This window comes from Argiope bruennichi, chromosome 9 (assembly GCF_947563725.1).
Source record: "Argiope bruennichi chromosome 9, qqArgBrue1.1, whole genome shotgun sequence".
NCBI classification, from domain to species: Eukaryota; Metazoa; Arthropoda; class Arachnida; order Araneae; family Araneidae; genus Argiope; species Argiope bruennichi.
In genome coordinates this window covers 63,222,633-63,241,337 of record NC_079159.1, presented here as the reverse complement: position 1 = coordinate 63,241,337, position 18,705 = coordinate 63,222,633, and the positions used below count along the sequence as shown (strand labels likewise).

The 18,705-nt window shown below is 28.2% G+C and overlaps 1 protein-coding gene across 1 annotated transcript; it reads left to right on the top strand.

Moving 5' to 3' along the window:
• The first annotated feature begins 320 nt into the window (after positions 1-320).
• On the top strand, positions 321-12,361 carry LOC129984514 (uncharacterized). Its single transcript, XM_056094407.1, has 3 exons — positions 321-405; positions 3,017-3,190; positions 9,512-12,361. Exons 2-3 carry the CDS (start codon positions 3,169-3,171, stop codon positions 12,328-12,330), a joined length of 2,841 nt encoding a protein of 946 aa, XP_055950382.1. The 5' UTR covers positions 321-405; positions 3,017-3,168; the 3' UTR covers positions 12,331-12,361.
• Positions 12,362-18,705: the final 6,344 nt, after the last annotated feature.

Below are 18,705 nucleotides of genomic sequence, written 5' to 3'. Positions count from 1 at the left end.
TTTAAAAAAAAACCGGTAGCCGAAAATTGCAAACAACTGCTTTTGTAACAGATGACTAAACACACCTGCTACGTGGGAACAAAAAAAAAAAAAAAAAAAAAAAAAAAAGGGAATATTATGAGTTGTTTGTCCATAAAAGTTGTTTTTGTGATCATTCTGGATTTCCGATTATTTTTTCTTTTGTATCATAAAACCATAATTTCATCAAAGTAATCGTTGTATTAAACAAAAAATGTCAAACTAATTGCAGAAGAAAAAAGGTTTATTGGTTTTTTTCCATCACTAAGAATTGAATACGCACACAAAAACTATCACATTCAGTTTTAACAGTAGAATGAGCAGGTGTGGTGAAATACAATTGTCGGAGGACGTAGCATCGAAAGTGTTAACCCTCTGTATTGACAGGTAAGGTTTATAAATTAATTGATTTATCAAACAGTTAACAAAATGTAGATCATTAAATTGAATCCAATTCATAAATATTATCCAATATCTATTTGCAGAATAAGCTGATGGAAATTTTTAATACATAAATTTGTAGAATAAGGGATTTGTTTATCTACTTCTGTGTAGCTTTTAAAGAATAAAGAAAAACATTGATTTCAAACTTCGGGAAAACAGAAATTGACTCTATAAATTTCAGACCTTGAATTAATTTTTTTCCATGTTATTTTCACGAAAGAAAATAATTGCTTATAATAATTAATCACTTTAAAAAATGGAAATATTCTTCATTAATTCAGACATTTAAACATCCTAGAAATACACATAGAAGCAAAAATGCACTTACTACTGTAAGTATAAAGTTAGGGCAAGTTTCAGATAGTAAATAAGAATTTATGCAGTGGCTTCAGGTGTTGTGACAGAGAAGGCGCCGCATCTTCGAGATATAAACTATAAAGGCACACAAAAACATTAAAGAAGCCTTAGAAAAATTAAATTCTATGAAAAAATAAGCTGTATAAAAATGACTCTAAGGAATAATGTCTTACCTTAATTATCTTTTAAATGAAACTTGCTGAATTGCACTTGTTACATTCCAAGAAAGAGTTGATGTAATTCCTTGTAAAAAATTTAAAGGAAGTTCGAATTTTTAGCATAAAATATTGTAAAATTGCAAATGTCTTAGGTTATATTCCTCTGTCTTTACATTTTTTTTCAAAATTGGTTGATGCTGTGGTGATCATGCTGAGCCTCTTATATATATACAGTGTCATGTTATTGTGACCTGTTTCATTGTTTATTGATTTGCAGAAAACGATTTTCTTTTCAAAACTTCTTTTTGCTTTATGAATCTTTAAAATTTGTACGAATGCATGACGCACCATGTATTTTTACATTTTGTGGTTCAGAAAAAAAAAAGCATTTAGCTGTCTTTCACAACACAAAACTAAAAAATTCTTTCTGACAAGAAAAACAAAAAATGTTTCTCTCGTGTTGAAATCAATAGTTAAAAGGAATTAAGTTAATATATCATCATATAATTGGAGCAGACATTGAATGAAATAGATTATAAATACATCAATCAATAGTTCAGATAGAATAAATAGGATATTTATCAGGATGGGATTTCATTATCTTTAGAAAATTAGGGAATTAGATAGTATGCAAGAACGTTTCTTGGCGATCAATCCTGCTGGTTCTATGAATTTTCTTATAAATATAGCTAAAATCGATATTAATAATCTAAATAACAAAGTTTAAGTCGTAAATATAATTTTAGTTATTCCTTTTCATAAAAGTTATTTCATTGATTTAATTATTTATTAAAACTATTAATTTATTGTTTATTAAAACTATTCAAAAAGTATCATTTTGTTTTTATTTTCTTTCCTTATTTAGAATATTCTTATTTTAGAAAAGGATGGATATTGTTAAAGAAAAATTTTTTGTCTGGTATTGCTAATTACATGATAAAGCTTGTAAACTGGAAACTCTCTGTAAACGTTGAATGATACAATTTATAGAGAGTTTCTGTAAATTGTAACATCTCTGTATCAATTGTATCATCAACATGTATGTTGATGATACAGTTTACAGAGAGAATTATTCAAAATGCTCTAAAGAGTGGACATATGAATTTATAAGTCACTAAAATTAAATAATAATTACTCACTAAAAAATTTTAAAAAATTTTATTAGATTTTTAACTAAATACTCAATGAAAGAGTAAAGTTTCTCACAATTACAAATTTATAATTGAATCAAAATACTTTTATACCATTTTAAATTGAAAAATTTAGTTCTTCAGCGATGTTAGTTTTATTTTTCTTCATTTTTTAAAAATTGAAATCTATATTTAAAATTATTTTTGAATATTTTATGAAATAATTAATTTTTATTATCTCAGTTACATCTTTTAGTTACATGTCCGTTAATTTTCACATATTTTTTTATGTACATTATCTTATCTAATTAAAAGTAAATTTTACAAATTAATATAAAAAAGACAAATAAAATTTAAAATTTGATTTGTTTTATAAATTCATATTTGTTTGAATTTTTTTTCTTTTTCATCTCATTATCCATCTTTACATTTTTGATTTTCTGATTATTACGATAGAAGCATCAGCACTGACTAACAGAGCAACTGAGTCAGACAAATTGCCCATCTATCGTATCGAAGTATCCCAAAATAATCTTCATTGTCTTTGTTTAACACCATGTTTTCGATTACCTGTGCAGATATAGTTAATTGTAAAATGTTTATATCTTTCAATCTTTATACATCTTCCGTTCGTTTTTAAGTGTAATAGTTTTTTTAAAATATATAGATTTTTATAATTCCTTACAAATAAATTTATATTTTAATCTGTTTTAAGAATAAGTTGTTAAATCTTGTTTATGGCAATATCTGCCATTTTTTTTAAATATATGTTAATAAGTCTAAAACATAAGATATTTTACATTTCAAGTTAAAAATATCTAAATTTATCCTTTCAAAATGGCCTTTAAAACTAATATTATTTTTTGAATTCTTTAATTTTATTCTTATGATTTGATTCTCCTGTTTCAGATGCATGAACGAGTAAGGTGTTGATAAATTTTATTGATTAGGCAGACTGAATTTTCTCCGTTGCGTCCACCAGAGTGACGCATTTACATTTCGAAGAATGAACGATTTTATCATAGAATTTAATAAAAGACTAAAAAGAATTTGATTGAACCATGAAAACGATACAGCTTACTGGTAAGAAAACATGATATTTTTCAACATCTTTTAACAAAATTTAACTTGTAATTGATATTTTGGCTTCTAAGTCATAAACCCGCTAGAATGGTCTCCCCAAATTTTCTCGGATACCCATTGTTTTATTATCCCCGACCCCTCTTCCCTTTTCCTAGAGCCTACTCTATACCTCGCAAAACCGCAAATGCTTTACAACACATTTAACTGTTGCGAAATATAGAACTTTGGCATGAATCTGGCATTTTTCCTCAATCAGTCGTACGATTATGTACTTTGGATGCCTTTTTTCTAACCGACTGAAAATGAAATTTTCTATGAAATTGCAATTTAAATTGCGAAACTGTAGTTACAAGATCATATCATGAATTTCATTGATTTAAATCATTGCATCTACATGCATGCAAAAGTGTAGACCAGCAGACGGTCTACACTTTTGGCACAGTACTTTCCAAATTTGGCTCAAAAGATGATAAAAACCTGCATTTTAGATGTAAATCTGTGAATCAGATTTTAATTGTCCAGCTCTTTATATTTTGTAGTTGTCGTATTCACTTGCATTTGAACAGATAACGAGATTGACTTACTTTGAACGGATTTCGTTTAAAATTTAATAGAGATCACCCAAATATCATTCATCTAGCCTAAATTGTTTTTAGGACATCGAATTTACAGACAGAAAGATATAATGCCAAAAATTGTCTTTTGGGGGCACAGTGAAGGTTCATCGAAATATCGAGTTTGAACCTTTGGACAATTACAAAATATTCACTATACTTAGCATATGAGAAAGTAAAAATAATGAAAGAAAATGAAGAAGAAAGAATATAGAAAGAAATGAATATATGAAAGAAGAAATATGAAGAAATATGAATGAAATATGAAAGAATGAAAGAAGAAAGAAGAAAGAATATATGAAGAAAGAAAATCATACAACTCCATGACTTTGTTTATTTTCGGTCATAAACTGAAGCTTTGCATATATATGTTCGTATGAGAGTTCGTATATATATATATATATATATATATATATATATATATATATATATATATATATATATATGTGTGTGTGTGTGTGTGTGTGTGTGTAACATTATTTGTTGTGTGAAGCAGAATGCAGTTTGAAGACAGTGAAGATACTTTTACATTTTTAAATACTTTTTAATATCCATCGGGAAAGCATAATTATTTACAAGCAGGGACGCGGACAAGACGTCCGCCACAGCGCAGACAAAAGCCGAAGTGGGAAAAAAGGGCCGAAATAAATTATCCCTCGCCTTATATAACCTTAGATTTTGATAGGGAAAATATTTCTTCATTGTGTTAATATATTAATAAGATTCTGATAGGGATTTCTGACACATGTCAATCACATGTAAGGGAAACACAGGGATCTTTTAAGAAAGTATGTGCTTACTGGACATTTTTACCCCTTCACGCCGAGCGTATGAAAATATCGGCGTTTAGCTGACTAAGCAATTTTATAAAGCTTCTCTTGAATTAATTAAGTAGAGAAAGTGGAATTGGATCACGAAATAAGAGAATATTTTAGAATGAAGTTACTATGGGCTAAATTAAGATAAAATCTTGGAATTTAATTAAATTGAAATTAAGAGTTTAAAATATCATTACATTTCCCCCCCCCCCACTGCAAGACGTGAAAGTATGTCGGGCCCTTGACACACAGCCTTACCTTACAGTGGTGGTCAAATAAGAAAAATTAAAATTTAAAGGCATACCCAAATTTCCCTTACCTTCACATTATATAAACATTAATTCAGAAATCCCATTCATCATTTTACATTAGAAGCATAAAAAGAATTATATTTGTGAAAAACATTATATAAAAACCTTAATAATCAATAGTAATAACAAAATATTAATAAATTTAACAGTATATTGCACAAAGCTATTTTGACCATTTTTCTGAAGAAACTCAGCTGTTGATTTTAATTTGGAGAGGATTGTCAATGATATATTATTCTTAAATTCTTGAAGGTCTGACTCAACAAAATTATTAATTTAGAAATAAAGTATTAAATTATAATATTAATATTATTATGATTTCACCCAACTGAAATATCAGTATAGTAATGATTTTAAATTAAGTATTTTAACTGTAAATAAAAACACAAGATTCAAAACTTCAGGTAAAAAAACTTGGATATGAAAATAATGCAAAATTGAAATATTTCATATTAAACACTTGGAACTGAAACCATAAATATAAAATTCAAAAATATATAATGAAATTCTTGGAAATGAAAATAATACTTGTAAAATTGAATGGTTTCATATAAAACTTTTGGAAATGTAAATAAATGTGACATTCATATATTTGAAATAAATCATTTGAAAATGATAATAATAATTGCAAAATTCAAAAATATCAAATGAAAAACTTGGAATTAAAAGTAATAAATGCAAAATTCAAAGATTTCAAACAAAACACTTGTGAATGAATGTAACAAACGCAAGACTCAAAATACTCTTATAGTATTTGGAAAGAAAAAAAAAATATGTAATATAAAAAATATTTGTATTTTATAAAAAACCAGTATTTGGACACAGTGATAACAGACGGCAGCTCAATAACTGTCAGAGGTACAAATATTTCCCCTGAGGTATTCACTACATTTGTCTAATTGTCATGTGCCATTAATTATTAAGTTTATAAGAATCTTGGTATGTTACTTTTTTGTTCATAAAAGTCTGTTTGAATATTTTTTAAAAAAAACTTTTGAATTAGATAAATTTAATTAAATTGGGGAAATCATTTTTTCTTAGTTATTAATAGCAAGCATGTAAATTTCAAATTCAACAAATTAAAATATTATGAATAAATTTTAAATAATAGATGTAAAAAAAATTAAAAACTCAATATTTTAAACTAAAACTCATGATATTTTGAATCATAATATAAAAAGATTATTTGCAATTGTATTATAACAGAAAAATGCAATTTAAAATCAAATCAAAAGTACAGAATATAAATTTTGAATTTCATTCGTTGAGTCAGTTGATGGACGATTTTTTTTCTTTAAACACTGATCACTTTTTGAAGAATAATCACTTTTTTAATTAATCGAAAAATGCAATTTTAAGCACTGGAACTGGAGACTACGGCAGATGACTATTATTTTGGTGATGACGTAAAACACAAGTGATATTTTGAAAATCTGGTTGATTCAATTTGGCACTGGAGACCACTGGCGAGTAAAGTAGGCGAGTAATATATTGTGGTGATGATATAATAAGCAAATGACGTCGAGATCGGAATTATTCAGCACAGGTAAGGAGCCAGAAATTTTTTGATGATGACAAGGAGATCCAACTCCTTGAAGATATACGGAGCACGCACATGACGATATGGAGCACTAACACAAGGATATCTATTGAATAGCAGAGCAGGAACGTCGGATGAGATCTCAGATTATGGAATGCAGGAGTTATTACATCGGTTGACATGGAAAGACGCAGCGAAGCCATGCCACGGGAGACTGTAGACGGCTGGTCATTTCGAACCACGGCAACGGAGATACAACAGACGGCTGGCCGGAACGAAGAGCTATTGCACGATTCATTTTCCTTTCAACCGGATTTAATTTTAATTCTTTCAGTTCATTTGACAATTTTTCACAGGCAACCATCCTGTCGACTTTTTAATATGTAATACTTTTCGGATCCTGTAGACTTTTTAATATGTAACATTATTTGTTGTGAAGCAGAATGCAGTTTCAAGACAGTGAAGATTCTTTTTACATTTTTAAATACTTTTTAATATCCATCGGGAAAGCATACTTATTTACAAGCAGGGACGCGGACAAGACGTCCGCCACAGCGCAGACAAAAGCCGAAGTGGGGAAAAAGGGCCAAAATAAATTATCCCTCGCCTTATATAACCTTAGATTTTGATAGGGAAAATATTTCTTCATTGTGTTAATATATTAATAAGATTCTGATAGGGATTTCTGACACATGTCAATCTCATGTAAGGGAACACAGGGATCTTTTAAGAAAGAATGTGCTTACTGGACATTTTTACCCCTTCACGCCGAGCGTGTGAAAATATCGGCGTTTAGGACTAAGCAATTTTATAAAGCTTCTCTTGAATTAATTAAGTAGAGAAAGTGGAATTGGATCACGAAATAAGAGAATATTTTAGAATGAAGTTACTATGGGCTAAATTAAGATAAAATCTTGGAAATTAATTAAATTGAAATTAAGAGTTTAAAATATCATTACACACACACACACACACACACACACACACACACACACACACACACACACACACACACACACACACACACACACACATATATATATATATGTATGTATGTGTGTGTGTGTGTTTGTATGAGAGTATTCAGAATTGTACATAAAAGTTTATGGAAGAAAAAAAAACGAATTAAATCTTAATAGCTTTGTTAGGGCAGCTATGATTAGTTGAAAGAAGAGCGGTAGTACCAAGATCACTGTGTTCTTAATTAATTTGTCAATAAAACTGATAGCATAAAGCTCATTTTAGCAATAATGGTAATGATTAATGATCAAATGATGCTCAGATGTCCAAAAGAAATAGAAAGAAAAAGTTTTCCACAGGTATCATCTGTCATAATATAGACTGGCATATAGGCATATATAATAATACGGGTATGCATAATAATAAAATAATAATAGCAGGCGTGTGCAAGGATCTGTAACACGTAGTCAGTTAAGAGAAATGATTTTGATATATAAAAAAAACGACTCTTTACCGGATTCTGTTTTAGTGTTTCGGATTTCAGAAAAGAATATCAAAATACCTAAACTGGAATAATTAAATAAAACAAATTACAAAAGGATATTATTTGATTGATACTGTTTCCACCCCGTTTCGAACCTTACGTCCACCTAATTAGGTTAGACTGAGGGTGGTATGCCATTACTTGAATGACGCTATGTGACACCAGATAACAAGAATATGACTTGAAAGCCGTAGTTGCAAATAATTATGCATAATTTTGAATTGCCCAGTCTTCCCTATTTATGAAATATTTGAAGGGATAGTTACAAAATGCAGTCAGTGATCACCTTAAAGCAACATGCTCTTATGTTAATCTTTTATGTGTCTGTAAAAAAAAAAAGTTTTACCAGGGTCATTGGTAGATTATCTGTTTGTTTTTGACAGTTGCAGCGTCAACAAGAGTAGCTCTGCATTACTTCACACTCTTTGACTCTTTCTATGCAGATAGCTGTCAATTTTGTAAAGAATTCGCATAAACTTTACTTGATGGATAGAACAATTCTGATGTCGAGTTTTTTGCCTTTAGATTCCAGCTGAATATAATGGCAGATTTCTTAGAATTTCGCAAGTTTCATCTGCAAATCGCGTTTTGGAGGTGGAGGGTCAATGGTTTGGGTCGGGATAGATATTATCTGGAGAAATCACTTTTAGTTTTTAATCCTAAAGTTTTTCTATCTAGAAGTATAGAAGAAAATCGAAGGAAATTCGATATATAATATCGAATTATCATTATTTCATTCCGAATTATTAAATGAAAGTAGAATTTTTGATAAGATAATAATTAGTGAAGATTAATTTCCCTTATAATATAATTCTTTCCTTAAAATACAATCATGTTCTATGTATAAAAGGCAAGTACTCAATTTTAAAAGTTTATTCTATGTGACTATAGTTGGAAGAGACACTTTAAAAATGATTAATTATGGAAATTCTTTAATTATTAATATTTTATGTACTCAAAATAGGAACTTTTACTTTGAAATGAATTAGTTATAAGTTACAATTTAAATATTTTAATTGGCATGAAAACACACATTAATACTCAAAAAATAATGGAATAACTATTTTGAGCACAAAAGTATTGTGGAGAATTTAAAAATTACCAAATTTGGGCCTGATTTCATTATGAACATAAATTTCACTCAGATTAAAAATTGATTTTTCATTTTTTTAAATGAAGAAAGGAGAAAGACAGTAAAATTTCGTATTGATCTCTTTTTTTATAAAATAGAAGCTTCAAATTAATATTGTGAACGCTTCGTTTATTCTCTAATTATATTGCAGATTTAAATTCTATGCATGATAACATCATATGAAATTGAAAACAAATATTGCAGATTTAAGTTCTCAGCATAACCACATCAAGTGAAATAGAACAAAATGTTGTAGATTCAAATTCTATGCATGATGACATCATGTAAAATTAAAAAAAATATTTTAGATTTAAATCCTATACATGATGATATTATCCGAAATTTAAAAAAATCCCAATAATACTGAAGATATATTAAAATTTTTTTTAATCTCATTTTTAGGTTCTCCTAAATTCGTGTATCAGGAGCCAAGACGAACACCAACCTATATGGCAGCTATTATCCGTCGTCAACGATTTATAATTATTGCTATCATCTGCATTGTAATATTAATTATGTATAGTTGGCGCTTTCAGAGGACAGAAAATTTTGTATTAAACAGTACACCAGTTCCATATATAAAGGAAACTTTTAATGAAGAAATTCGAAATTTTGATTCAAATGAACCGCATTTCTCTGATGCAACAAAAATAACTAACAATATAGAGGAGGAACAGACACAACTCACAAAATTTCAAATATTATCTGAGGATGAGCAAATCTCTCCCATTGCTTCACCAATGGGTGAAGTTGATCCAACTTTATACAAAGCAGAAGAATTCACACATTTTATTCCCATGAAAGAATTGGAGAAATTTACAATGAAAGATATTGGAGAAATTGATGATAAATTTCTTTTCCCCATTATTGATGAGGAAGCATATACAGAACCATCAAAACCACACCTAGAAACAGAATTATTATCCCAACCAAAGGGCAATATAGTGGCAGATACAAAGTATGTGCATCTGGGAGACACACCTCTCACAATCCCTCATGATGACAAACTAGTGTCATTATCTGCCATACAGCAACCACAAGAAGGTATTCCACCCCCAGATATAGATAACGAATGGGACAAAACAAAACTTGTGACAATACCACATTTAGAAACATATTTATTTTCACAACCAAAGGACAATGCAGTGGCAGATACAAAATACGTGTATATGAAAGAAACTCTTACCACAATCCCTGATGATGACAAGCAAGTGTCATCATCTGCCATACAACAACTAGAAGATTTCCCACCTCCAGATCTAGTTAACGAATGGGCGAAAACAGAATATGTGACATTTTCGATGTCAAACAATATAACCGATATAATAGATATACATATAAACAAACATATTCCGTTAAATGAGCAATTGTATTCGGCGACAGTATCAAATACTACAAGTACTGGTGAGAATCCTGTTCTTTTGATAGACACTCCAGGCTGTAAGATACCCAAACTAGACCCCTGGGATCCATCTGTAAGAGATCTTATTGAATTTAAAGACCCATTTGTCTGTCCTGGCCTTCCAGCATTCTTGGAATCAAATCCTGCAGGTACAATAACAATTAACAGATCCATCTTGGAGATGAATTACAATATAACACCAGAAGAATTGATTTGTTATTACCAACCAATATACAGAATGCATGAAGAAGAAGAAAGTGTCAGAGAAGTTTCTTACATGTTCGGTAATATGGTAAAGTTAGAATTTGGGGTTCCAATCAAGGAAGATTTTGTTAATGTTTCATGCAATATAAAAGGGAGTAATTATGAGCAACACTTAACTTTAGTGCCACTGAAGGAATCTGTGGAAGAAGAAAGAAATTCTTTAGTTCCTTCAAACCCCATACTGAATGTCATTTTAATCGGGATTGATTCAGTATCAAAATTAAATTTCTTGAGGCAATTTCCAAAAACTCATGCATTTCTTAGTGAAAAGTTAAGGCCTTTTGAAATGAATGGCTACACTAAGGTAGCAGATAACACGTTTCCAAACATAGTTCCATTATTGACCGGTCAATTTGTTGAACATTGGTGGAATGAAACATTAATGGACACAATGCACTTCGATAACGTTAGTTTTATTTGGAAAGAATATGCAAAGAGAGGCTATAGAACTTTTTTTGCTGAAGATTGTCCTCATATAGGTATATTTAATTACTTTAAAAGGGGATTTTACAACCCACCAACTGATTATTATTATCGTCCAATGGCTCTAGCTTTGGAAGTGAGGAAATTTACAGGAAGACAAATCAATTATTTTTGTTTGGATTCACAATTAGAATTTGATTTTATTTTTGACTATTTAAAATTATTTGCTCAAACAATGGGAACAAGGCCATACTTTGGATTTACTATGGTTTCCGCTATAACTCATGACGATCTTAATTATGCTGGCTGGGCTGATGAACCAACGGTGAGTTTGTTGGAGGGGTTGTTGAGTACTGGTGCACTTAACAACACCCTTTTAGTCTTATTTAGTGACCACGGATTGCGTTATGGAAAAATTTGTCGCACGTACGTAGGTAAATTTGAAGAGAGATTGCCACTAATGTATATTCATGTTCCTAAATGGTTTTTAGATCAGCACCCAAATATAGCCACAAATCTAGAAACTAATCAGGATCGCCTGATGACACTATTTGATGTACATGCTACAATGTTGCATATGTTAGATTTAAGCAAACGCGAAGAAGATAGATCTATGGTCACACTAGGAAAAAGTCTTTTTGAAGAAATTTCACCATACAGAACCTGTTCAGATGCTCATATAGAATCTCATTGGTGTCCGTGTCAAGAATTTGATATTGTTGATTTAGACAGTCCTGAAGTTATAAGTGCAACTCAGGCAATTGTGGACGACATTAATTCTAAACTGCAACCTTATGATGAAAAATGTGAGATTTTGGAAGTGGATACAATTACAGATGCCAGAGTTGGCAAAGCTAACGAAATGGTGCTAAAGTACTGGAGAACTGATAATGACGTTATAAATAAAACCATTTGGGTAGCAGAAGGAGTTCCATCTCTTGATGATTATATGATAACACTCATCACAAAACCTGGCGGTGGAGTATTTGAAGGAACTGTTCGCCGTAATCCATATGATAATAGTTATAATGTTCTAGGTACCAATCGAATTAGTATGTATGGAAATACATCTTGGTGTATCGACAGTCTCAAAATGAAACTATATTGTTATTGTAAAATACAACTGACTTAATTTAAATCAGTCTTTTAACAAACTGTTTAAAAAATAAACAAAGTAATGAAAGTTTGTGCAATATTTTTCAGAACAATTTAAATAAATATGCACATGAAATATTTGTAAATAAAATTAAAAATTCTCGTATGCTATACAAAAGGCTAAAAAGAACGTTTATGTGTACATTTGTTAAGCTTCTACTTGGAAGGTAATTTCGTATTATTTTAATAATTATTGTATATTACTATTTGTTGCTAACGTTTTGGGCTTTATTCAGAAAAATGCTCAGAAAGTCTTGTAGCTTATAATTTACGAGATTGAATTATAAGCTACAAGACTTATAATTCAATCAAATGTTATAAGGCAAATGTTTTTTTTTAACTGTTAAGGGAATTTCGCATCATTAAATGGAAAAGTAATTTTTTAACTCATTTAGATTTTTTTTTTATATTTGTTACACATCTAAAAGTCTTTGTATTAGATAAAATTACGAGAAAGTAAAATATTACATTTCCATTTTTTCCAATAAAACATTAAAAATAATTTAATTTTTTATTTAAAGTTTTGATTAATTCTATCACAGAGATGCAGAAATATACATATTTTTTTCATTTCTGTGCCTCATAAAATATTTCATTTCTGATTTGAATTTGAAATGTGAGTATATATGGTGCTGTTAATGCGATTAATTAATGATTATTCATAATAAAAGTGATTAATCTATTTGTCATATTAAACAGTTATTGTAAATGATAATTATTTAAATTGACCTTTCAATGAAAATTGTGAACGCTATTTTTGTTGCAAGTTCATTTAATAAAATACCCTCAAATGTAACTTTGTAATAAAAATAAACATTAAAATTTGCATATTATTTTAAACCAAAAAATAAAAATAAACATTGAATGAAATAAATATATCATAACTGATTATGAAAAGAAAAGGCACAAACTTGCTAACTAACATTACTAATTTAATACTGACGATATATTTATAATAAAATGAATCGAAATTTTAAATTATTTATGACGCTTACATTTATATCATGGTTTTCAACAATAAAAAATTGAGCAGCTTTGTAACATTATTATTTTTTTATAATGCCATCATAACAGCCTTCATAAAATTGGCATCGATGGAAATAATTTTAAAGAATAGGTTTGGTTAGATATACAAACTGATTAACATAGATAATTGGCAGAATTAATTAACTAGCATCTCAACATTCTCCCAATACTTTTCAATAGTTCTTTGTATATATATGTATCAAATTTCCTTCCAAATTTCATAGTAGTTCTATAGATATTTTAAATTTTGTCCGCAGAAAATTCTGCCTGAAAAGAACCAACAAACCAGGAACACTATATTAAACAAATTTTAGCTTATTAACAGAAAAAAAAGATGTTTTTTGTTTTTATTTACAAAGATTGCGGAAGAATAAAACAACATGATTCTGATATTTCCTTAATATAATTTTTAATATATTAAGGATTATAAGAGAATTATAATTATTAATTTTCTTTAAGTCTATTCCTCATTTGTTAAGAAGAATTATAATTAAGAGAATTATAATTTTTAGAAGAATTTTAATCATTAAGAGAATTATAGTTTTTAATTCTCTTTAAGTCTATTCCTCATTTGTTACGAAGAATTATAATTAAGAGAATTATAATTTTTAGAAAAATTATAATTTTAGAAGAATTATAATTTTTAGAAAAATTATAATTTTAGAAGAATTATAATTTTTAGAAAAATTATAATTTTAGAAGAATTATAATTTTTAGAAGAATTTTAATCATTAAGAGAATTATAATTTTTAATTCTCTTTAAGTCTATTCCTCATTTGTTACGAAGAATTATAATTAAGAGAATTATAATTTTTAGAAAAATTATAATTTTAGAAGAATTATAATTTTTAGAAGAATTTTAATCATTAAGAGAATTATAATTTTTAATTCTCTTTAAGTCTATTCCTCATTTGTTACGAAGAATTATAATTAAGAGAATTATAATTTTTAGAAGAATTTTAATCATTAAGAGAATTATAATTTTTAGAAGAATTTTAATCATTAAGAGAATTATAATTTTTAGAAGAATTTTAATCATTAAGAGAATTATAATTTTTGATTCTCTTTAAGTCTATTCCTCATTTGTCTTTGTAATTGATCCAGCCATGAGAAATAAATAGCCATCTTAATTTTTATGGCGAATGAAATACATTTTTTTTTTGTAATTGCTGATTGGTGAGATAGGTATATCGTAAATGCATTTTAAGCCAATGAAATTATCGGGTTTATTAAAGGAGGGAATTTTACTTTCAGACGGAAATCGTTGTTAATTGGATAAGAGGTATTATTTTCCATAAGATTATTTTATTATTGTACAAATATTACACATTTGATTTTAACATACAGTTCAACAATATTTTCTTTATTTCAAGGCTCTAAGCGAATGTTAAATGTTTAAAAATATTATAATAATAAAATTTTAAATTACAAAAATGTCATGGGTTGCAAACCTGCTTGAAAATAATATTCATAAGAATAAACCATTATTCGGATTTTTCTTGCTTTCCACATATGAATTATATAGGGTAAAGATCTGTATTTTTTCAAGCAAATTATCCACTGGATTTCAGTAACTCTTCACATTTTAAACCGCCCTGAGTCCCCCCCCCCTCCAAAAAAGTATGTTTGAAATTACATCCGCCTGTTTGCGAACACACGAATTCAAAAATGGGAAACGAGTTTAGAGGATGCAATTTGTTATGCAATTTTTGCAGCAAAATTATTAATTTGAACGAAATTTTGGATGAAATCGGTGTGTCTACCTTACCACCTAAATTTATGGAAACATCATAAATAAAATAGATAGATGGATGGAGTTTAGTATAGGCTTTATCACCAGACTGTGTGAAATTTTGAAATTGAAGTTCTATTAGAAGATAATTCATCTCAATTTATCTATTAGTAGGTACTGAAACATGGTAACTCATAAATGCAACGTGCTAGAAATATAAAATTGAATTTGTAGTTTTGACACCTAAAATTCTTTTTCGAATTTCAGATGCGACCAAACGAGGAAATGACATTTAAACTTAATGAATTGTATAATTCTAAACGAAAAAGTTTAAGATAAGTAAATTTTGGAAACGTAGTAAAAAATTGTGAAGCTAAGAATCGTGATTTAGTTGAAAATGAACTGCATGATACTTTTATGCCCTGCTTTCAACATATTGTAGGCTATATTCTATCTATAAATTCAATGATGAGACATTCTAAAACCACTGATTGGAACAAAAGAAAAAAGAATTATCACTATAAAGAAATAATGTAAGCATTCATTACAGACTAAAAGACATTCTTTCTGTTACGCAACAGCTGATGCAATCAAGAAATATAAACAAATCAAGTCTGACACATTATCATAAGGCAAATGTTTTGATAGAGGCTCAAAACTGCGTTTTTACACAAACGCATTTGTGAAGAAAAGAATGCTTAATAATTCTGAGAGAATCATTTTAAGGAAATTCGAAAAATATTCTCTACCAAACTAAAGAAATTTATGAATGAATGTTCAACATTAAGCCCTTGAATATATAAATAACTTCTTCTAATTAATTTCCTTATTTTAAATTTAGTTAACGTACTGAATGTAAAAAATACTACCAATTTGATTAGATTTACTTGCGAACGATAACTGCTGGTAAAGAAAAATTTGTTATACATTCCCATAGTCAAATTTTATTTTTCAAATTTTAAGTTTTTTACCTCCAATTGGAAAAAATACCCCTTGATTTAACTTGATGTTTTGAAGGCAAAATTCATGTTAAATTAAAATCGTCTGATTGAAAATAAATTTAATATTTAGCCAATAGATATTTTAATGGCTCGTTGAAAATCATGTTTCATGAAAAAATCTTAAATGAAAAATGAACTTAATATACGATCTCCCAAACAGTAGGTGTTACAAATGGAATGTGGGAATTTTGTACTTTTTTTTAATATTTCAAATCTTTTTTGGAGCATGCGAATAATTTTTTTGGAATCCGACAATTTAGCGTATCAACCTTGCATCTGTGTAATTTTTTTAAATCGTATTTCAGTTCACTTATTTTCGATATTCATATTACAATATTCATTAAAAAAATATGAAATTTGTGCTACATATTCATTTATTTCATTATTTTATGAAATAAAATAATTTTTTTAGTGCGTAAAAGAATTTTTGAGAAATATATAATAGTTTCCGAGATATTGCTGAAAATTCATAGGATTCATCTAATATTGGATGAGTCATTTTCCAAAACACTATAACTCTCGAAATTATCATTAGAATCCCATAAAATTTTATTGGCAGATTAATTTCACAAATACAAATCGAATCAGTAAACATATTTGAAAGCCTAATGGAAAAATCTCTGGTTAATAGTTAATTAACTATGTTAATAAACTCTTAATCAGTTTGCTGATTGGAAAAAATCAGAACATTCAAATAATTTCCATCGACATCAATTTTGTAAAAATGCAATAATATATAAGTTAAGATATATTACATTTGTTTTGTTAATGATTGTACCGTCTCACATAATTATAATCTGTTAAAAAATTTTCGAAAAAATGTACCACAAATCTAGAAATAGTGAAAGATTTAACATTATAAAAATGATGCGATTTATACCAATAATAATATACGTCATTTAAAATTATTGGTATTATTGCAAATGACAATTTATTTCCTTGTTATGGAAAGAAAAATTAAATTTTACACTAAATGAAGCTTAAAATTTGGTTTAAGTACATATAACAAACTGTGACATTCTTTGGCCACACAGACACATTTTATCAATTTCCAAGGACGCTTCTGTGCATTGATGCTAGGGTTTTTATATGTGTGTTTTTAGCACCTTATTTTCTCACTAGTCATCTACGTACATGAAGAATAGGACAGAAAAATAAATTAAAGACAAAAAGAAAATTAATTAATAAATATATGCAACTTGCCATCATCTGAATCTTTTTATATAACTTTTTGTGCCTTCATTTTATTGAGATAGGCCGAAGACTATTAAGAAATATCGTTTGCCTCCAGCAATCTGTAAATAGTAAACGAAATGAAAGAACTATTAATGTTGCCATACAGTTGAACACTATCATGAAACACTACTTAACGTAATAGTGAAATGAATATTGGTTGAGTAAATAGGGATATTGAAGAAAAAGAATCGCTACGTATGCAGATAGGAAGTCGAGTTTCCTCATACGTTCTTGCCATCATCTGAATATGTTATGGCAATTAATTCTAGTTAAAGGTTATGACTACTTTTTGTGTCTTCACAGCATTTCGATATGTTGAGCACTGTCTTGACCTATCTTCTGAGTTCAACATCCAACAAACAATAATCGAATTGAAAGGATTGTTGATTTCACCAAGGACTGAAACACTTTCATAGAAATTGTTTAACATGATAGTGACTAGGCAATTCCCAAAGAGCAGTAATTAAGTAGGCAAACAAAACTTTCAGTTTCCTTGTATATTCTTATCATCATCTGATTATGATGCAGCATCAATTCTGGTTTCCATCACCTGAATATTTTAACAATATTCCTTGTGTCTCGGCAGTATTATGGTACGTCGAAGACTGTCTTGACCCAATATATAATATCTGCTACAATTAATAAACAATGAAAAAACTGCTGATTTCAATATGAAGTTCTTTTCATGTACAATGATTAATGAAGTTATTTTCATGTACAATGATTAATGAAGTTATTTTCATGTACAATGATTAATATAATACTGAAATGGATTTGCTCTTGAATATTGCTCGTATGATTAGGGATAGGCAGAAAGAACTCTTAAAATGAAACTTAAGGTAAATTTTTAACTTCTTTTGATATTTTTATAAGAGATTTTTAACTATTTATAATTAGGATAATCCTTATGTTATATAACTACCCACTGTGTTTGAATGCTTATGTTTCTAATGAAAGAAAACTTAAAAATAATGGATTTCATGATGGTTTACATCTCACATATTCATAGGATTTTTCCAATTTTTAAAGTTAAATTTAATAAGTTTTCCCAATTTCCTATTTAAAAGAAACTGCGACCGTAGATTTTAATGAATATTACTTAAATAATACTAAAATATAATATATAATAAAATAAATAGGGTTCTATAAAATATATAATATTTTGCATAACCATATAAAACATAGAATAATTAAAAATACAGAGATAAAATTATATAAAATATAGAGTAACAGTTTAAGTAAAACGCATTATTTTGTGAATTGAAAATTAAGATATTTTTGAAGTGATTATTTTTTATAAATATTTTTGAAAAAATTATATGGGAACTATTTCGATTGCTAGAGAAAAGAAAATATG